This window comes from Eumetopias jubatus, unplaced genomic scaffold (genome assembly GCF_037043125.1).
Source record: "Eumetopias jubatus isolate StellerSeaLion01/CBP00866 unplaced genomic scaffold, mEumJub1_p1.0 scaffold_14, whole genome shotgun sequence".
NCBI classification, from domain to species: Eukaryota; Metazoa; Chordata; class Mammalia; order Carnivora; family Otariidae; genus Eumetopias; species Eumetopias jubatus.
In genome coordinates, this window is record NW_028274820.1 from 55,508,952 (window position 1) to 55,530,607 (window position 21,656).

The 21,656-nt window shown below is 46.5% G+C and overlaps 2 protein-coding genes across 3 annotated transcripts in view; one reads left to right on the forward strand and one right to left on the reverse strand.

Annotated features, from left to right (window-relative positions):
- Nucleotides 1-10,356, forward strand: part of DNAH11 (dynein axonemal heavy chain 11) — a 321,003-nt gene extending 310,647 nt beyond the window's left edge. Inside the window, exons 77-82 of the mRNA XM_088018617.1 lie at nucleotides 1,250-1,492; nucleotides 3,646-3,828; nucleotides 3,908-4,023; nucleotides 8,346-8,458; nucleotides 8,844-8,984; nucleotides 9,764-10,356. Of these exons, the coding sequence (XP_087874743.1) occupies nucleotides 1,250-1,492; nucleotides 3,646-3,828; nucleotides 3,908-4,023; nucleotides 8,346-8,458; nucleotides 8,844-8,984; nucleotides 9,764-10,011 (1,044 nt within the window). The 3' untranslated portion in view covers nucleotides 10,012-10,356. The remainder of the gene's footprint in view (nucleotides 1-1,249; nucleotides 1,493-3,645; nucleotides 3,829-3,907; nucleotides 4,024-8,345; nucleotides 8,459-8,843; nucleotides 8,985-9,763) is intronic.
- Nucleotides 9,670-21,656, reverse strand: part of CDCA7L (cell division cycle associated 7 like) — a 42,217-nt gene continuing 30,230 nt past the window's right edge. Inside the window, exons 3-10 of one of the 2 annotated variants that reach the window (XM_028119302.2) lie at nucleotides 19,068-19,205; nucleotides 15,833-16,204; nucleotides 14,395-14,466; nucleotides 14,109-14,276; nucleotides 13,128-13,253; nucleotides 12,175-12,324; nucleotides 11,268-11,404; nucleotides 9,670-10,848 (exon numbers count right to left, since the gene is read on the reverse strand). In XM_028119302.2, coding sequence (XP_027975103.1) covers nucleotides 10,818-10,848; nucleotides 11,268-11,404; nucleotides 12,175-12,324; nucleotides 13,128-13,253; nucleotides 14,109-14,276; nucleotides 14,395-14,466; nucleotides 15,833-16,204; nucleotides 19,068-19,205 — 1,194 coding nt within the window. In that variant the 3' untranslated portion in view covers nucleotides 9,670-10,817. Of the gene's footprint in view, nucleotides 10,849-11,267; nucleotides 11,405-12,174; nucleotides 12,325-13,127; nucleotides 13,254-14,108; nucleotides 14,280-14,394; nucleotides 14,467-15,832; nucleotides 16,205-19,067; nucleotides 19,206-21,656 lie in introns of both variants that reach the window. The other variant, XM_028119301.2, reaches the window with a different exon arrangement.

Sequence of the window (21,656 nt, forward strand, 5' to 3'; positions counted from 1 at the left end):
AGAATCTGTGAATACTTTGGCTCTGAGTGAGAGTGAGGGGACATACGTACACATAACATACACAATTATAGAGGAAAACCCCAATTTCAGAGAATGATTGAGAAAATCTAGGCATAAAATAGCTACATTAGGTGTTTTTTCAAGTATCCCTCTGTACATGTAAGCATATCTAGACAGAATTTATAGCAAGAGAGATTGGGAAAATGAAAACAGGTGGTTATGGCCCCTGGGAACTAAAAACTATTAGGAAAAAATCTGAGATGATGCTGAGTGAACTAGAAAATTATAAGCACTCGACTGTGTTTATGGTTGGTGAGAGAACCAGGTCCGTAAATTCTTTTGTTAGAAGAACTACATGCACATATTTAGGTTTGGTCTTGCTACTCACATTGCCTTTGTTAAGAACCTTTCTCTACATGGAATGTCTACCCTCTACCCAAGCCTTAATGAAGTAGACGGGCATGATAAATGCCTTATCATTCCAGTCATTTGTCCATTAGGCACTTGTGCCTCATTCACTGAGCACCAGTATGTGCCAGCAACTGTCCCAGGGTCTATGGATCTTGAGGTGAGCAACACTGACTCTGCCCTGAGTAGCTCAAAGGTAAGGAGGTAGCACTGATACGGCTCTTTGTATATACTGCCCTGTAAAATGTTACATATGCACAGTCCTATTTTTCAGTATATGTACATATAACTCTGTGTTTATAACATGCGTATGTATCATATAAAATAATTTGAAGCAGCGTTGTGGAAAAAATGTACATTAGGAAAGCAAAGCCTATAGAGTCATACTAAAGTGAGTTCAGAATTAAGATTTAAATCAGACCTCTTGCCTGGGGAAGTTACTCTGTCTCGATTTCTCTCTGCAGAATGTTTGCAGAGGTTTGGGAGAATCGGTGACTTGGAGCATGTGACAGGGTGACCAGTACGCAGTAGATGGTTCAGCACCCAGTCATTCCTTTGTGTGCATGTATCACGTTGCCCCAAGCAAACTGCAGACTCCTGTCTCCTTGGGGCAAGGATTCGCGAGTGTTTCTTGGACTCTTCCCCAGAGGTCAGCCTGGTGCCATACACGGGGTCAAAATGATCGATTACAAAAGCATCATGAAACATTTTAGAGAGCCTGCTACCCATCCAGCATTGCACTGGACATTCTTATCAAGAGTGTTCTCAAAGTGTCTTAGGATGCAAAGATTGATTTCCATTTAGACTTGTAATAACAGACTTTTTCCCTTTGTGGTTGAAGATTGAAGATGAATTTATGCTGGCACCAGGATTTGCAGCCCCACCTAATCTAGATTATTCAGGCTACCATCAGTACATAGAGGAGAAGCTTCCTCCAGAAAGCCCAGCACTGTATGGCCTCCACCCAAATGCTGAAATAGAATTCCTGACCGTGATGTCCAACACTCTCTTCAGAACGTTGCTGGAGCTGCAGCCCAGGAATGCACTCATCAGTGAGGAGCTGGGGCAGTCCACAGAAGAGAAGGTAGAAGGTCTTTCTTTTCTGTTGAGCTCTAACAGTGAAGTGCACTGATCTAAGTGTACAACTTGGTGGCTTTCTCTCCCTTTCCATATGCCCATATAATCACCACCCAGATAAAAAATACTTAGCATTTCCAACACTCAGGGTCAGTATATCCCTCCCCATGCTGTCCAAACGTTAACTACCACTCTTACCTCTATCACCATAGAGTAGCTTTGCCTGTGTTTCAGTGTCAAATGGATGCATTCATACAATACGTACTGATGTATGTCCAGCTCCTTTTTTACATTTATGAGATTCATCCATGTTGCATGGACCAGTAACTCATTTTTGTTTAGATTCTGTTGCATGAATATACAGTTCATGCTTTATTCATTCTACAGTAGATGGATGTTTGGGTTATTTCTAGTTTTTCACTATTTTGACTTAGCACAGCCATGAACATTCTTGTAGTCCTTTGTCAACCGGCACAGGCAACTTTCAGAGGTGTCCCCCCATACTTCTCACCCCTTTCCTCAGAAGTGGAATTGCTGGATTGTGGGGTGTAATGTGTAACTTCATTAGATATTCCCAAGCAGTTGTGAAGTGTTTGGACCACTTCCACTTCCACCAGCAGTGTGCAAGTTTCACCTGTTCTGTGTCCTTGAGGTTGTGTTAATGGTAATAATTCTTTGTGGTTTTTAACTTTGCATTCCTTAGTCAAGGAGTGATGCTGAGCATCTTTTCATATGATCTTGGCCATCTGGATGTAATCTTATATGAAGTGCCTGTTCCAGTTGCTTGCCCATTCTTTAATTGAGTTGTCAATGTCTCTCTTACAGATTTGTTAAGGACTCTAAACATACATCCTTTTTTCAGATAGCCCTATTGCAAACATCTCCAAATCTGTGACTTGCCTTTCACTCTGTGTTTTTTGGCTCTGTCATTTTGTTATGGTGTCTTTCTTACATTATCTTGGGAGACTGACATTATTCTTTTGAAGGTATATATTGTCCTAGAATGACAGGAATGAGAAATAGACATCAAATGCTATTTTTTACATTTAGTTTATTCCCCCCCTAGATAAATTAGCCCTTATTTCCCTCCCCCATTTAATCAGAATTTGATTGACAAGGATTCAGGTTGTTGGAACACACTAACCATCAGATTTAATTATAGTGAAGTCTGAGGAATTTTCCGTATTATTTCTTGAAATAGGGCCATTTGTTGAGACCCTTGGTTGTCATTTAGAGGCTTTAGGATTTGTTGTGGAGTGTTTTATCCTATATACTAACATTTTCCTTGTATGAATGTTAGACCTTTTTTTTTTTTTTTAAGATACAAAAGGAAACATTCATCCATTTGGGAAAAGCTATAGTATTAATAGAAGCAGAGAGATGGATGAAGTCTTCATTTAGTTTTGGGGCTTTGATCTTTCCAACAAAGAAGCTGACCATTAAACCAGAAACTGCAAAGCAAATGATCTTTAGATGCTTCAGTATGGCAAACAGATAGTAGCGGTGACTCTTGTGAAAATTTATGTAGCACTTCCTTTAGTGCCTAGCATATAGTAAGCACCCAAATCTTTAATGTATAAATCTTTTATTTCTTCAAGGCAATAACTGAAGAAGACAGGGGCTCCCTTGCTGTTGAAAATGTGGATCCAAACTGCTCTTAAAATTTTAGGCTATGTCAGTCAGGAGGGCAACATCATAGACTAACCAGAATTAGCTCAACCCTAAAGGGCATTTTTGGTTCATGTGACTTTTCAAATGTTTTTTTTTTTTCCTTTTTTAATTAGCATTAGATTACAAAATGTAATACCTAAACGTTGGGGTTCTACTTCCTCTGATTGTATCTTTACGTACAAGTGAAATGTCGTTGATGACAGGTCTACTCCCTAAATGCTAACAGTGAATAAACTGCAGACAAATAGTAGCTCCTTCCTGCTGGGATCTACAGAGCAGGGAGGGCTGCACTGATGCAAAGGTAGTTGAGGTAGTCGGCAGTGCCTGTCTGCCCACCTCCAGGAGGCAGTGGGTATCTTTTAAAACATTAGCAAGCATCTTCGGGAGTTGTAGAATATATTCTGGGACTTTGAAAAATCAAGGGCATAGTCCCTGTAACTAAAAATGAAACCCAGACGAGCTCAAGCTTGTGTGTGTTGATCATTTAAGGTGAAGAATGTTTTGGATGACCTTTTGGAGAAACTTCCAGAAGAGTTCAACATGGTGGAGATAATGCAAAAAAGCTCAAACAGAAGCCCCTACGTTCTTGTTTGCTTCCAAGAGTGTGAAAGGATGAATGTTCTCCTGCGGGAAATCCGTGTGTCACTCCAACAATTAGACCTCGGTTACAAAGTAAGTTTAACAGTGGTACTAGAACCGGCTTCACCACGTGGGGGGACACTGACTCTGTGGCCCTTCTTCTCCATGCAAGGGGGAGCTGACCTTATCTCCTGAGGTGGAAGCCCAGCAGTCCCAGCTGAGTTCTGACAGGGTCCCAGACACCTGGAGCAGACTGGCTTATCCATCTACGTACAGCCTGGCCCAGTGGTAAGCGGCCCCCTCGCTGCTCCCCCTGCCATTATCTACCTGGGTGCTGGTTCAGTGTTCTCAGTTACTGTTGTGTTGGAACAACTATGAAGAGTGTACTTTGTGAGTATACCTGGCCTGTGATTGTGCAAACAGAGGACCACCAGTTTCACTTGAGTTTCTTCCGTGTGTTGCTTTAAAGACAAAAATCAGTGAAAAGTTAGGGTCAAAGCAAGAATCAAATTCTGCGCCTTACTTATTAAGCTGTTTGGTCCTGGACAAAATACCTGATCTTCCTAACTTCTCAGTTTATCATCTGAAAAACGTAGGTAATAAAATTCCACCAGTATTTAAATAGCCACGGGAGGCAACTTGAGTTTGCTTTCGTTGTCACTTCATATGCTTTTTTCAAAGTTAGTGATTACCAATGCCATCTCATAGATAACTTTTTAAAAGACGATAGTAGAAGGGCACCTGGGTGGCTCAGTCGGTTGAGCGTCTGCCTTCGGCTCGGGTCATGATCGCAGGGCCCTGGGATCGAGCCCTGCATCGGGTTCCTTGCTCCGCGGGGAGCCTGCTTCTCCCTCTGCCACTGCCCCCGCTTGTGTGCTCTCTCTCTGGCAAATGAATGAAATCTTAAAAAAAAAAAAAAAAATTTACAGTATACAGTAAATCTGACTGCTTGAGTGTGTGGGTGTGAGTGCAAAGAGGTGTTCCAAAGCTGGGGCCGAAATTCACAGCTCCCTGACGGCTAGTGCTCTCTCCCAACTGCTCCTTGGCCTTCATAGTCAACACAGGAAGTTTCAAAGATTCTCTCTATTCCTGTCTTCTCCGTACCGAAATTTTTTTATCCTTGCTTTCCTGTCTTCTTTCCATGAACCAGAATGCTACTCTGAGCCTTAAACTGGAAAGCTCCATCAGAATTCCAGATGAGGGGCACCTGGCTGGCTCAGTTGGTAGAGCCTGCGACTCTTGGATTGTGAGCTCGAGCCCCATGTTGGCTGTAGAGATTACTTAAAAAAATAAAATCTAAAACATTTTCAAATGACTGCACCTTGGAACTGACCACCAGGCAGCCAGATGTTGGCTGTGTGGGGCCATGTGCAAACATAAAAAGGGAAGGTATGATGTGGAAGGGACACAGATGGCAGCAAAGGACCATGGCGGGAAAGAGCAGAGCAGAGCTACTCACTGGCTTTCTGTGAACGCTGTGGATGTCCAAAATCAGATTTTCTATTTCCAATCAAAAATATATTACAGGGCACCTGGGTGGCTCAGTTGGTTAAGCGACTGCCTTCAGCTCAGGTCATGATCCTGGAGTCCTGGGATTGAGTCCCGCATCGGGCTCCCTGCTCAGCGGAGAGTCTGCTTCTCCCTCTGACCCTCTCCTCTCTCATGCTCTCTCTCCGTCTCTCATTCTCGCACTCTCAAATAAATAAATAAAATCTTTGAAAAAATATATATATATTACACTTAAATTTTATGATAATGGTAACTTTGGAGTCACTTCCACCATCTTATTTTGTGCCTTCTAATTTCTATATTTTTCTTCTTCCAATTTTTTCTGGCTTCTGTCCATTTAATAGTTTGGGTTCCCCCCCCCCCCGCTTTTCCTTTTTTTAAAGTAGGCTCCATGCCCAGTGTGGAGCCCGACATGGGGCTGGAACTCATGACCCTGAGATCAAGACCGGAGTGGGTATCAAGTGTCGGACGCCCAACCGAGTCACCCAGGCACCCCTCATAGTTTTCTTTATTCCATGTTTATCCCTGTACAGTTCCTGTTATTTTAGCAGAGACACTTTACTGTAACCTACACACTTGATTTTTCTAACACAATGTAAAGTCAACATTTTCAACCTCCCTCTGAACGCCAGCCTCCTCCGGTCTGCAACTGTAATTCAACCTTATTTTAAACCATTGTATTTTTGTTTTTATAGTCAATTATTTTTGCTTTAACAACATATATTGATTTCTTCGCTCATTGTTGCTTTTTATATCTCATTCTGGGCTCCTTTGTTCTGGGCCCTCTTTACCTTTTTACTAAAGGGCTTTCAGGGTATGTGGTGGGAAGTAAATAGGGTTCTTTGTGTATCTGAGTTTCCCTCACTGCACTCTCGCTCAATAGTTTACCTACATGTACAATTCTAGGATCCGATGATTTTCTCAGCCCTGTGGTTTGGTACCTCCATTGGTTTCTGGCATTTATTATAGCTGATGAGACTGTTCTTAAATATACTTGTTTTCTCTGGGACATTCTTAAGATTCTTCTCTTCACCCTTGATGTTTTGCAATTTCACTACTTTATTTAGGTGTGGACTTTTTTAAATGTATCCCCGTTGGTACCGTTGTGTAGTGATAAATGTGTAAGTTTACCTATTGTTTCCACTCCGAAAAGTTCTTAGCCCTTATTTCTCTGAATGCTGCCTTCCCCGTTGTCTTCATCTTATTTACCTGTCTGAAATCTTATATTTTCAATCTGTGTCTTGCTCTGCTGTATTCTGGTTGATTTCGTTGGTCCTGGGGGGAAACTTGTTTCCAGTTTACTGTGTCTCCCCTTGGCTTTTAAAATTTCCTTGTCCAAAATCAATTTTCAATTCCACGTTCTTTATATTGGGGGCAGGGGAGGTACCAGACTTGGTTTCATAAATTCCTGTTTTTATGACTATTACTCTAGTTTTTAGGAATTTAAACACATTAAGAGACCTTTTTTCAGATTCCTCTTATTTTTATTTGCTGGGTTATCAACCTTTTTGTTCGTTGGATTTGGTGCCAGTTTTTTATGCCATATAACCAACTGTCTTTATACTCAAACGACAGGCTGGTGGGTTATAAAATAAATTTAACCCAGTTGGGGGGCTTTGTAGGCAGTCTGGCATTCTCTGATCAAATGCTACTGGGGAGGTGGTGTTTGCAGCTAATTTATAGAAAGAAAGAAGGGAAAAAAAAGACTGTTTTTTCCTAGGATTTTGTCCTCGGTGTATAGTAAGATTTATCTTAGTATTGATTATTTGCGGCCAAATCTTCTTGACACATGGCATGTCCCTGATTTTATTTTATTTTTTTAAACTTTTTATTTATTTATTCATGAGAGACAGAGAGAGAGGCAGAGGGAGAAGCAGGCTCCCAAGGAGCGGGGAGCCTGATGCGGGACTCGATCCCAGGACCCTGGGATCATGACCTGAGCCGAAGGCAGACGCTTAACGACTGAGCCACCCAGGTGCCCGGCATGTCCCTGATTTTAGAGTCAAATCTGTAATTGAGGAAAACTCAAATTTCCTAGAATTGTATTCAACTTTTATCCCATTTCATTTTTTCTTACTCTGAGATCTGTCTACTTAATGTCGTCTTCTTACCTCATCACCTCCAAACCGTAGTCCTACTTGCACAGGCAATCGTTTAAAAATCTGTTGGAAATCGGTTACAAGCCTGTCCTCTTGTGGCGACATTTTTAGATAAAAGTCTTTTCTTTACCATCTTTGCCTATCCTTGCTTCTCCTGTTCTTCACCTTCACTATCTTCAAGTAGGTTCTCCCTAAACCAGCTATTTGAAAGAATTTAAATGGGGCAGGACAAGGGCCATGTTCTGAGACGGCAGGAATTTTCCTGGTGGTGACCCAAGTTTCTCTGTGAACGTTAGCCCTGCTACTTTTGTAATCCTCAACCGAACCAGGTCCCGGAGAACCTCAGAGCTAGCCTGTGCGGCCCTCCCCCTGGAGAAGTGCCTGCCAGCTTCGCTCTCGGGGCCGTCCTCCATCTCCTAACCCTGCTCTAGCTTCTCACCCTTTCTGGCAGCCCTCAATTCTACACCGCAAGGCTTGACATGTCTGATTTTATCAAAGAGGTTCACTTTCCCATAGCCTCTGGGAGTCGGCTTCCGCCCTTGCATAATTGCGCTGATGAGTTCAGAACCTGGGTAAAACCCGCACTTGCTCAAACCACCGGCATGCAGAGGCGGGCAGGTGCTGTCCCTCTTCATTACCTGTCTCCCCCCCCCCCCCCCGCCTGTCCCGGCAGCCTTCCCCCACCCGTCCTCACGCGCCCCTGCGTTCCCGCGCACCCTGTCCACTCTCTGCACTGGAGCCTGTCGCCTGTGTGATCACCACCCATCCCTAAAATCATTCAGTAAGTGGAGATGAATTTTCCACATTCTCATGTTTCTTGTCCCTAGAATAAAAAAAATTAGCTTTTTAAAGGGCTGGTGTTCTGCAAATCATTCATTAGGCAAGGATTTTCTTGGGTATCAGTGGTGTACCTATCCCATCTTTCCCCAAATCTACCTCATCTTATTGGAAAAATCTATTACTAAAGAGCGAGTTTGTTTCTTGCTCCCTTGCATTTACCAGGTTTAGTGACCTCCTTTTGCGATGCCAGGAACTCGAGACCTGGACCCACGATCTTGCCCTCCCGGCTGTGGTGTGGCTTTCTGGCTTCTTCAACCCTCAGTCCTTCTTAACTGGTAAGGGCTGCTGGCCCCTCTTGCCCTGCTCCCCAGTGCTCACGAGGGGCCAGTACAGAAGGGGGAGGAAGGAAGAGTCCCAGCGGAACAGCCCTGTGAGGTGGGATGTGGTTCACTCTAGGAACCATTTTCTGTCAAGGGCCACGTGGTCCCTTTCCCAACGGCTCCACTCTGCCACGACAGTGCAAAACCCCGATGACACGTAACCCACTGGGCATGGCTGTTCCGCCAGAGCAGGGAGGATGTCCTGCAGGCCTTGGCTGGCCCTTGGTCTAGTGCAGCCCGCTGCCCCCCGCCGCCCCCCATGGGCCGGAAGCATGCCGCGGGTCCATGGGCAGCTTGCTGCCGGCTCCTGCGAACCTGCCTGTTCCTTCTCCTCCCACAGCAGTCATGCAGACCATGGCTCGAAGAAACGGGTGGCCACTGGATAAAACGTGCTTGACTGTTGATGTCACCAAAAAAACGAAGGAAGATTACGGCCATCCTCCACGGGAAGGTGCCTATCTCCACGGGCTCATCATGGAAGGTAAGCTACACTGGGAGGAGCACCTGTATGGTTACTACATGAAGGACCTAAGTTCGGATTGGTATTTGCCCTGATTTGCCCTGTTTACCCCACTGCCCACACCTCTCTGCTCACAGTCACTTGTATCTAGTGCTGATTTACCTTGTTTCCCACTTTCACAAAATTTTATACCAGGTTCTGTGTTCAAGGTGAGCCAAATTTTAAGGCATTTAGGGTGATGGCTGTCAATTCAGTGTAGGCCTGAAATTACCCTATGGTGGTAACACTAGATACAGATGCAGATTTAATTCAAAATCTTTTAATTCAAAATCTTAATTTAAAAACAACTTAATTGCTCCTTTACTACAAGACTTTAAGCCGTGAAGATGCCAGTGCACATGTGTGAATCTCTAAGGGGTGTGGGTGGGTGATAAAGGAATGTACTGAACTAGAGACTTCTGTCTGAAAAACCTCCCCATTCCTTTTTTTTTTTTTTAAGGGAGGATGAACTCATTGGCTTTATTGGGCCTGGATTCCTATAGAATCTGTTTTTATGCAAGTTTTAGACCTTTTGAATTTAAACTAGTTGATTTTTCAAAGGAAAGCGGAGGTGTGGAGCCGTGCCTTCTGCCTCCAGGGTGTGTGGGGCAGCTGGGGAGCAGCTAGCCCACTCTCCCCCCGCGGTAAGAAAGCCCCTGACAAGCGGTAACGTGCCAAAAACCAAACATTTATTGCCTCCAACAGGGAGAGGAGCGGTACCAACATGCCACACTATTACAACCCTTGTGCTTTTGCGGTAGGTGCCAGATGGGACACACAGTCAGGAACCATTGCAGAAGCCTGCCTCAAAGAGGTCACATCGGTGATGCCAGTCATCTTCGCCAAAGCCATCCCCACGGACAGACAAGAAACCAAACACACATATGAATGCCCGGTGTATAGAACCAAAATGAGGGGCTCCAACTATGTGTGGACCTTCCGGCTGAGGAGCCCAGACAAGACCACCAAGTGGGTCCTGGCAGGCGTGGCTCTGCTGCTCGAAGCGTGAGGGGGAGGGGGTCGAGCCACTGGCGTCCGTGCACATTAAGTCATTCTACTGAGAGCTACACACCCTCCTCCCACTTCCAAGTAACTTACAGGTGCCTTGATTTTGTTTAAACAAACACTCTCCTTAATAAAGTCTCCCCATCCGTGAAGGGGGATTTTAGCTCTTGCAGACTTTAAACAAAATCTTTTTAAATTAAGAATTAGCCCTGACACGCTTACACTGCAGGCAGCCAGTGAACCCTGAAGGAAGGGGCAGCCGCTCCCGCCAGCCAGCAGTGCTCCACGGCCTCCAAGCAGTAACGTGCCAGTCTACTTCCTGTTCATTCAAGTTTTCATAAAAATAAAACTCTAGTACTCTCAAGATCTACGATTAATTGCACTTTGTAATTTTAGCAAATTCCAATGCCCCCGAGAAGGATTAACTATGTGGTCCTGGACCGGAGGTAAAGATCAAGGCCACCCGAATAAACAGTGTCAAAGGCAAGAGCTGCTTATACTAGGTTTTCTCTGGAACTTACTTAGCTGGACTTTTAACTCCACCCCGTTTAAACTGCTTTTTTTTTTCATCGTATGCAGATGCTTTAAAACAATTCAATACACGTAGGGGCCTATGGATACATGCATAGAGATTCCTCTGCTGTGCCGGGTTCCTGAGAAATCTTTTTAAGCATATAAACAATCTTAAAAAAAAATAGTATTTAGATCTACAAAGAATTTCTGCATAAACACACAACTGTAAGAACTCTCAGGCACAAGTGGCAGGGCAGGTCCGGCTGGCGTGCTCCACGGCGCGCCGGCCAGTTCTCCTCAGTTGTCTTCTACCAGCTGCTTCTGTAAGCTGAGAGCAAGAGGGCACGGAGGCGTTAGTGCGCGAGGCACGGAGGCAAACCGGGAGCTGCGTTCTAGGCTCAACCCCCCCACTGAGAGTACGGAGCCCGGCGCCGGAGCTTCTGCTGCAAGGTTGGTCCCTACCTCGTCCTGCTTCCATGAGTACACCCTGCAACCAGGGCGCAGGAGCCCCCGTGCCTCACTCCAAAACTGAGCTCTGGAGGTCAACGCTATTTCCTTGGCCCCACAGGTGATCACAGCATCCCAAGAGCACACTGCCCACACCTCTCTGCCGCTTCCCATCTGTTCTACACAATGAGGGGGGACTGGGAGTCCTGAGCTTCTCCCACGCGAGCAGACATGGAATGGATGGCCCTCGCACGAGGGTTTCTGGGGATCACAGCCTCTGTTCTGCTTTGGGAGACCTACCTCTCCAGGTATTCCTTAACGTTATCGTAACCGTAGAACTTGGCCAGGTGAATGAGGATTCCCGTGGCGCAGCGGCCGTCACGCTTCCGGCAGTAACTGCAGTTGCAGATCCCGCGGCAGGGGGGACACATCCAACCCTGGAAGAGCAGCAGCCCCCACCCGTCACACGCTCCGGCCCGGCTCACGCGGCCTCCCCTCCCACCCTGAGGCCCAGGCTCCTCAACATGTCTCCTTCCTTCGCAGGTTTCAAAGGCCCAGACTGGTTGACCACCCCAGCGTCCCACATGTGCAGAAACCCAAAAACTTAAGACAATCAAAAATTGTGAATTTTAGGAGTACCAAAGAGCAGTGAGACCTAGGTGTGAATTCTAGCTCGTCTACTTCACCTGAGTAGTAGTACAGATTCGTCTGCCAACTGCGGACAGTATGTATTTACCCCGTACGGTGAAAGAGGCCGTACATAGGGCAGGGGCTAACTAAGGGCACAGGCTCTGGAGCCAGAACGCCCAGGTTCAATCCCTGGCATGTGTACTAACCATACTATTATCGCATTTTATAGAGGGAACGGGGAGGGTATATACCTACTTTACTAGGTTAAACGAATTAGGAACACCTGAAACAGTCAACTGCATTAACAGAGAAAAAACTTTAGACCAGGGCCAGGCACACCGGTCCACCTTACAAACCACCGTGGCTTGGACCCTGGAAAACACCCTCATCTCTTCTGTCCTACTGGTTAGCTTGCTCTCTCTCCAGAAGGAAGCCAGAGTTTTCATTTCCTCTAGAGTGCTGAGGGGTAGACTGAGCTCTGCAGCTACAGGACCCGATAAAGGGCCCAGGGAGCCCCACCTTCAACCTGCTTCCCTCTGCCCGTACAATTCATGACAAAGGTGAACACTGTTCCTACCGGGTCCAGCAGCGCAGATCTCACATCCTCCCCGTAGCGATTCCGCAGGCACGGCCCACAAAACTGTCCTCGCACCCCCCCGCAGCTCTGGTTCCGACACACGGTCTTGGTGTCGATGGTCTTCTGCCTGCACTGGTGGCAGGTGTTGCCCTGAGGCAGGAAGGCGGGGATTTAGAGGGTGACAGCCGCAAGGCCACGTGCTGCGGCGTACGCTGGTCCCGCACGAAGCAGCACGGCCTGTCTTCCAGAGGGAAGCAGCACTGCCTCTCTGGTACAAACCACAGCACCCTCGGGAAGCCTGTAAGCACTTTTCCTTCTGGGGCCAGAGAAACCTATTAGGGCAGGTAAGACAAGTGAGGAGTCTGGAAGGAAGGACGTGACCAGAGAGACCAGCAGAAAGCCTTGAGGCAGGGGAGGAAGAGCCCGCAGAGGGTGACGGGCCCTGAGCCCCAGGCAGCAGCACTGGGCTCTGGCCTAGCTTCCGGGGATCTGGGTCTTTTCAGGATACAATTTCCTGGTGTTAAAATTTAAGTAATAGGACACTGCCTCATCTAAAAAATGATGCATAACACCACACAGCTTCCCTCCAAATCACTGTTTACTAAAAAATACTAAGTTCCTATGGTTATATGCACCAAAAAGCACACACACAAAAACCCCACAGTATGTTTTTTCAGACACCCTAAAAAAAAAAAGACTATTATAAATATGCTTTTCCAAACTATACACCTGCCTTCCCACAGAGCGTATGCATCCCCTGGAAAGACCTTTCCCGAGGAGAATTCCCGCACTGGCCGACTTCCCCTTCCCAGTCACAGGTGACCCCGTCAGACGGGAGAAGACCTAAGGGGACAAGCCCAGCTACAGTTTAGAAACAGCGCAAGATTTCTACTACCAGTGCCTTGGGCTCCCCATGAGAATCACAATCATGCAAATTATTATACATAATTTACCAGAACTTTATCATAGATTTTATCTCGAACAGTTATGGCAACATTTTCTAAGTCCTCTTCAGTGATATCCTCCACTGGCCGAAAAGAAGATATTCGGTGACGCCGTCTATACCCCTGGCATTTCCCCTGCAAAATGAGCCAAAGCGAAACCTGGTATAAGCTGTTTTGAATGGTTAAAACACACACATAAAAATTTCACACTCTCAGGGACGCCTGGGTGGCTCAGGCAGTTAAGCGTCTGCCTTCGGCTCAGGTCACGATCCTGGGATCGAGCCCCGCATCGGGCTCCCTGCGCCATGGGGAGTCTGCTTCTCCCTCTCCCTGCTCATGCTCTCTCAAATACAATCTTAAAAAAAAAATCATTTCTCTCAGAGCTCTAACACCAGTAATGTTAACTATGTCCCTCTCTTCAATCTCCCTGGAACCCATCATTTATGGAGCTCCTGCCAGACACGGCGTCGGCGGCCTCCGTGGCAAGGTGATACAACAGTAAATGAGCAGCCCAGGTTCTCCCCGACCAGTACGTAGTAAGCAGCTGTAAACTCTGTGAGGACAGGGAAGTGAACCACAATGAACAGCCACACCTGCAAATGGAAAGGACCCAGTTTCTCACTCCAGACTTGGAAAGCACTTAAAATGCCCCATTCCTAAAACTGAAAGGCATGGAGAAATCACTGCCCTTTCCCACAAGCAAAACCACAAGGCAGCCTGGCGACACTGACGGGCCTTTACCACCTCCCCTGCAGATTAGGCTGAGGCTCCTAACCCTGAGCAGCTCTTCTGCTCGGCTGAGGTAAAGGGCTCACTCCAGCCTTCAGCTTAGGTGGGGGGGCTTCTTCTCTGAGTGTGGTCCCGGGAACACCAGCACCACCCGGGGAACTTGGCAGAAATGCCAATGCTCAGCTGCTGCACACCTACTGGGTCAGAGCCTCAGCACTGGCTCAGACCAAGAATCATCTGGTTATTGTGGTCAGAAAATACCCCACTAATTGTCTTCCTTCTCCTGAAACCGTAAAACTCTTCGGCAAATTTGGCAGCTGAGACGGTGAAGTTCTCCAGGGCAAACTTCTCGGGAGGCCGTGCGCTCCGGGTCGGGTTCGTGCGCCGGGTGATCTGTCCCTCTGAGAAAGCCCGCCTTGCTGTTCTCTTCTTCTGAAAACAAGAGCACAGACGCATGCGACCAGGTGCTTCCTTGGACAAAGGCCCTGTGGCAACAGACTCTATCCATCGGTACTGGAATCAGTAATTATAAAGGAGTCCTACTTACAGAAGCGGAGTTCGGGGTTCGTACTGGGAAGAAATCGGGCATAGAGTTCAGTTCTGCCAGTAACTGAGCGAGCTGGGGTTCAGAACAGAAGAAAGGACCTCACATCAGTACTGCCACGCCTCGTTCATCTAACACCTTATCCCCAAGTCCTCAGTTTTGCCAACATGAGAAACTGACTCAAGTAGCTCAGGTACGATTCTCAAGAACTGCTATATTTTTAGCCTCAAAGGTAAAGATTTTTATCTCCAGAGGTGAGATGCTGGGATCGTCATTCATAGGAATAAAGTCTATGCCCATTCTCTATATATAAAGACCATCATATCATATACGATGGACGGGTCCCTGGAATGACGGGGCCACTGATGAGAAGTGTGACCCTGGAACAGATCATCATGCACACCTAAGTCAGGTTTCATCAGGTTCAAAACGAAAGGCTCAACTAGATTGTTCGGACAGTTATTTAGAGCTCCAAAAAAACTCTAAGTTGATTTCTCATTAATAATTTATGAAAATATTCCCAAATAAACACCTAAGAATACCAAATGACAGGCATTAATATTCCAGTCATTCAGATTTTTAATTTTAGATTTATACAAATGTGTAGGTGTCACTAAAAAATCATGAACATAGTTATTTTAATGAGATGCAGATAGAGTGCTAAAAATTTCCCTTAGCTAATGAGCATAAATATGTCTTAGGATAAGTTTCACTCAAAAGTAGGCTTTTTATTTTCTTACTAGACATCTAAGACTGCATATACAGTACATTATGCTTTTTAAAAAGAAAATATTAAAAATACACCAAAATGCTAAAAGTGGTTGAATGGTAGAATTCTTTTAATTCTGTATATACAAAATTATGAAGCAAACAAGCTACTGACCGAATACAGAAAAACCAAATACACATAAAAACTTCCCCGTGTGCCATCATTCATTCCAGCGAAGATGTGTTCACGCGATTCAAAACTGTTCAGTTGAATACCTAGGCCTACCTGCATTCCCTCACCTGAGGTCTTCAAGCCCCAGTGGGTCATCAAAGAAGGGTTTCTCGTTGCAAGCTGCCTGACTATCCTGCACACTGCAAACCTTACGTGGGCTCCTCGACACTCTCCACACTCTGCTCCTTTCTGCTGGCAACCAGCTAGCTGTTCAGCCCTCCCCTCTCCAATACCACTTCCTATTTAGAACTCTGTAATGGACAGTAAGCAGCAGGAGGTCATCGTACCAGGAAGTAGAGCTAAAACGGTCCAGGGGAGTCGCTTTCTGTTCCCAAACCAGAGCTGATCAGGTAATAACTGGCTGGGGTTCGGGAACAGAGGAAGGACGCCCAACACCCAGATCACGTATCCTGACAGAAGCCAGAGCAGCAGTTCTAAGGGCAGTCCCTGGAGCCTCGGCGCCCGGTGCCAGCTCCCGGCCCGCCTGCCGCAGGGCCTTACCATGGCTTTGTTCTCCTTGATGTTCATGGTCCTCTTCAGCAGCGCATCCGAGCCCTCCTGGCCCTCATCCCTGGAGTCATCCTCAGACTCCGAGACCGAATCTTCCCTTTCCTTCCCCTGTCTGCAGCTTCTCTTTCTTCCAAGAATTGCTTTTTTACTGTCCTGTAAGCGTGTGCTAGAAAACAGTGGCTCCGAAGAACTGTCATCTGATTTTTTTGCCAGTTTCTTGGTGGGGAACTGAAAGGCTACTCGAAGACCAATACTGCTCCTCCTAGGCCTGCTTCTTCTAGGTGTGGCCTTTCCTCCTTCATCCTCCTCTTCCTCACTCACTGAAGACGCCTCACCAGCATCACTCAAATCTGACTCCACAAGCTAAACAAAAGGAGAGAAAAGAGACCACGTTTCCCAACAGACCTCCCCAAACACATTATCTAAAAGCACTCTGACATTATTGCAGAGAGAAAAATGAGAAGAAAGCTTCCCCTTCCTACTGCGAGCTCCCGCTGAACTCTTCAGTTAAGTGCTCTGTTGAGGCATCTGGTGGAAGAGCAGGCATTCTACTGCTGCCCTCTGGCCCGGCCCCGGCAGACTTCTGCCTTCACTGCATGGGCTGCAAGCGGGACACTGACAAAGGAGGGCTCCCCCACTGTGGAACAGCCAAGTATTATGAGGACTGGCCAAAGAAAAGGGTGGGCATGGCGTTAAGGGTCGTCTTCAGGTAACAACGGAGTGCTAAGGGGAAGAAGAATACTATTCTGTGAAGAGAGGGAACAGCACTCGGGTAGAAGGGACAGGAGAGCTGCAAGCAGATGACCAGCCAGCGGGGTCAGCAGGGGAGCCTTATCCCCAGCACAGGATGGGTCTTCACTCCCAGGAACGTCCCCTCCCTTTTCTGCAACCTGTAGAGCCACAGGGTGAAATCAAGGCAGAGAGCCCTTGGGGTGTTGCGAAGCACCCATTCTGTCAGCTCAAGAAACTCTTGCCCCCAATTTTCTGATTCCGCTTGGCATACAGGTTTCTGGCATTAAAGTGGAACTCAGTCTTACACATGAGAACACAGAACAGAAGGCAATGGCAGGGTGACATTACCCAGGCGGCAGGGGGTGACATCTCAGATGCCAGGGGACTCTTAGCAATGGCAGAGCTAGGCTTGACTATGGAGATCAAGGCCACCTCCTTCCTTTGCCACACGCTGAGACCCTCTGTCAGGGACTCTGGACAACGGGGCTGCTGTGAGGAGAGCAGGTAGCCAGCATCCCAATGGGCCCAGGACTGAGGTAAATGACCCTGCTTCCTCCTCGGTGACCATCCCCCCCAAATTCTAGCTGGACTCAAAGATAAGGCAGAGGACGGCACCTGGCTGGCTCAGCCGGTAGAGCACGTGACTCTTAGGGTGCGCTCAAGCCCCACACTGGGCATGGAGCCTACTTAAAAAAATTTTTAAATGTATTGGGGCGCTTGGGTGCCTCAGTCGGTTAAGTGACTCTTGATCTCAGCTCAGGTCTTGATCTCTGTGTTGTAAGTTCAAGCCCTGTGTCAGGCTCCACACTGGGCTGGAGCCTACTTAATAATAAAATAAAATAAAAAAGGAAAAGGGAGGGGAAAAAATCTGGAATCCAAATTGGTGGGAATGGAGGATCCAATTTTAGGAAGACAGTGTTGGGGAACTTCAGAGGAACTATCTCTCAGATTGGCTTTATTTATCTTCATCATCCTCTAAACCATATCTCTTTGCTAAGGACTCTGCGAAGGACTAAAGTAGACAAGAGCAAACTGTAACCACCAGTGGAGGCCAGAGGCAAAGCACACAGGGCCTCTTCACGTATGGCTAGAAGACCACGAGGCACCAAGAGGCAGTAACATCCTACTATCGGAAAACAGGGTCTCACCAGTCCCCACTAGGTGGGCAGGAGGTTGGGGAGGGAGGCCAGAATGCTTGTTGGCTCACTGAATTGTAAAATAAAATTTGCAGCTGGACCTGCCCTAAGCTATGAGTTACATCAGTCAACACGTCAGAATTCATACCCCAAATGTATAGACTAGGAACGGGGAAGGGGGGGGGAACCAACAAAGTTTTGGAGTAGTCTTCCCAGTGCTAGAAACACAGATTCTCTGAATAACCTGTCATCACTTAGCTAAAAATTAGAAGTTACTGAGAGGAGATGATAGCCATTAGGGTTTGGGAAGAATTTTAGTGTCTTGCTGGCAGAGAACTGGAGGCTTGCTGGCCAGAACAAATCAACTGCCTCACAAGCAGCTTCTGTAAAGAAAGCCAAAGGAGGGCTGGTGACTGCAGGCTGGCAGGGGCTCCGTGCTGCTACTCGCTGGGAAGGGCAGGGTGGGGGATCAACATCAAACGAGGCAGCCTACCATTAGGGCTTTCAGGCCTTAAGATGCCCCCAGGAAAAGGTGAGGAACAAAGCAAACCTACTAGTTACAGCTTATTTAAATTTCTACACAAGTTCCACGCCAGCCGTGGTTCCTTAGGAGCTTCTGAATGTGAAAAGGTTTAACCTCTATCCTTTATCTTGATACCAAAGAAGGAGAAACGGTGGACCGATTTGGGGGGGATAAACGTATGCTATTTTTCAGTTAGCAGAAAACACCTTCATGCCTGGAAAAAACCCGAAGGCTGTTCTTTAGAGGTACCCTGAGATTCAAATACTAATTGGCAGTTCACTGGCCTCAATATAGGGGAGCGAAGGAAGAAATCATCAAGTCTCCTAAAGGTCAAGTGCTAAGAGCAGACTTCCCTCAGGAGTCAGACAAGTCCAGGTCATCTTTATCATTGAAACAGCATTTCAGCATCCAAATCAAGAATACACAGGGAAAACTCTTGAGGTTTGTACCACAGCTAAATTTTGGCCAAATTAACTCCAAACTTAAGAACATGACTTTACACACAACAAGAAATGACTTTAAGGAACTTGCTATTCCTAGGCAGACGGTCCTCTTTCCAGATAAAAGATGTTCCAGAAAGTCTGAAATAAATTCTTTCAGAAGGACAGTAAGGGACACCTGAAACATGTCCTCCCAAACCCCTAAGGTACCAAGGAAAGACAACTGGAGCGATTAGCTTTAGAACAGCCATTTCTATATTGTGTTAACTGGCTTAGAAGATAAACACGTAAGAAAAAGTCATTCATTTGTGAAGTGACTTCTTATGAGAAAATACAATTCAGAAACAGGACTGAAAATATGACAACCCACACTCTACCGTCTTGATAATTATTACCATGACTTCTGAGTTACTATTTCCATTCAGGTCATTCTGTGTAAATCCTTCAAATTCTTCGGTCTCTGAGTCAGTGTCCTCTATAAAAATTCTTCTTAGCTCTTCCGTGAAGTATTTGGAATGGAAACGTACATCTTGCTAAATTAAAAACACAAAATATCATAAAGAAAGAACAACAGAGGTGACCGGGGGCTAAGGGGACTAAGAGTTGTTTAATGGGGAGTTTCTACACTTAAAAGACAGTAAAATGATAAGTTTTCTGCTACGTATATTTTACCACAATAACCAAAAACACACACATAAATGCATCTTTCTATATATCACAGAAACAGAACTGAACAATTTGAAAGCATCAAACAACTGCACCATTTCTAGAAGTCAGCAGAGCCACAGGCTCAGCTGCTTTTGTGATTGGTGCACACCGATGGAATTCAGTTCCTCCTGCCAGGGCTGGCCATCAGGAAGGTCTGCTCTCACACACAAGCGAACACACACGGGAAGGAGCCAGGAGGAGAAAGCCTGGCTCCCTGCCACAGGCTGGCCCTCCTTCCTAGCAGCTACCCAAAGCCGTCTCCTCCAAGTCCGTGAGCATACCTCCCGCCTCCCTCCCAGACACAGCAAGTTTCTGTGCAGGAAAGGGCCAGAGTCCTTCCCACCCCTTCCTGCCCACTGCTGAGGAGGGTGCCTCCCATGGCAGGGGTGGACAGGAGCACCAACCCCCTCCTCCCCCAGCCTCCAGGAGAGCCTCTCCTGCAGGAGGTGGGAGGCCAGCAACCACCGACAGGTGGCAAGTGAGCAGAAGGAAAGATGCTCTAGGACACCTAAAAAGGAAAGACATTTTCAAATGACGTTTTCTGTCTTTTGAACCAATAAAAGGCAAGAAACCAGGCTCTCTAAATGGTTCTCTTGAAAGAAAGGAGGGAACAGACAGACCTGCAGTACAGAAAGGAGACCCGCAGACTGGCCTCCTCCAAGCTGGCAGCCAGGGCTGGAGTCTGTGTCCCCAGTTGCCTCTGATGTCTCTTCCCCCCGCACCCGATAGAGCAATGACCCTCATCACAGCACATGTGGTTAGAGAATCTTTATCTCCCCCACTGCCTCTCCCTGACTTTAATTATATACTTCTTCAAGCTCAGATCATTTCTGGAGAAAAATAGATGTAATAGATGAGTAGGAAAATTTACAGGGGGATAGAGAAAGAAATGTCTATATCCAGCATTTTTTTTAAGCTTAAATGTCTCCTATGAATTATTATGGGTAATTGGAGTGAGTGTGCTTGGAGCTAAATTACTTTGTTCCTTTGTTGATAGCTGTGGTGCAGCTGCTTGGGGGGAAAAAAAAAAACCACAAGAGGGAAATTTCTTTAAAGTGAAATTCAAATGGCATCTAAGGAAGACCAAAGTCAACACTGCTGCATACTATGTGCAAGTTCATGCAGCTTCTCTTGGCCAGTTAACACGGCTCATGAATGTGTGGGCTCAGGGTGAAGAAGCAATAGGCCCGGGCTGATTTTTAAGGAAAACTGGTGCATAGCTGGTTGCCACGAAAACCCACCACAAACCTGCCACCTCCAAGGGCAGGAAACATCTGGCTCATGGAGCCCTGAGCTGGCCCCTGCAGGTGGCTCTAGGGCACATGTGGGTCTATGTGTACATTTCATCATACACCTGTTGTCCCTGCCTAGGACCCAGAAAGAACAAGTCACATCTTAAAGCAGCAAGTTCCAACCTTCCAGTCCTTTGGCTCGCTTTACCCGTTGAGCTGGCCTCACAAGGAAGTGGTCAGCCTGGGAGAAATCAGGATCTTTGGTGACCAGATTGAACCCAAAAACAACTTAGCCACAGTCCTAAACCCCTGCTTTTCTTCTCCTCATTCCACAAGATATAAAAACTCTTTTGGGGGCACTTGGGTGGCAGAGTCAGTTAAATGTCCGACTCTCGATCTCAGGTCTTAATCTCAGGATCGTGAGTTCAAGCCCACTTGGGGCTCCACACTGTGCATGGAGCTGACTTAAAAAACAAAAACAAAAAATTGTTCTTAATGTGAGTCTGTATAAAACAAAATATCCACTCCATGGTCTCACTGCAGTCTTGGTTACAATTCTCACGTAGCAGTTTGCTCTCCAGAATTTGTGACCCTTTAAAGTCAGTAGCAGGCAGTATGCTCTGGCCCGGGGTTCCCTGTATCTACCTCCCATGATCGAGAACGTAAGCAAATAATAGATGAGAAGTGGAGCTAACAGAGTGGTTACACTTTTTATTTTGAAGCTCATGGGACATGAAGAAACCGACTAGAAAATGATGGTGAGCTGAACCAGTTAGACCGGCATTCCCATCTCAATTCCACCCTGCGGGGACTCATTCACTAATGGGTGCTGAACGCATGGAACATGAAAGGCAAACACGAGTAAGCAGTCCAACCCAGGAAAGCTGGAAAGCATCATTCACGTACGAGACGCCTCCTCCCACTGAGGAGGTAAGGGTTTAAGTGGGGCAGTGCGACAGAGGTGAGGATCAGTGTCATAAGGGAGACGGAGGGAGGGAGGGAGGAAGGAAGGAAATCCGGTAAAAATTCAGGCAGCACCAGCAT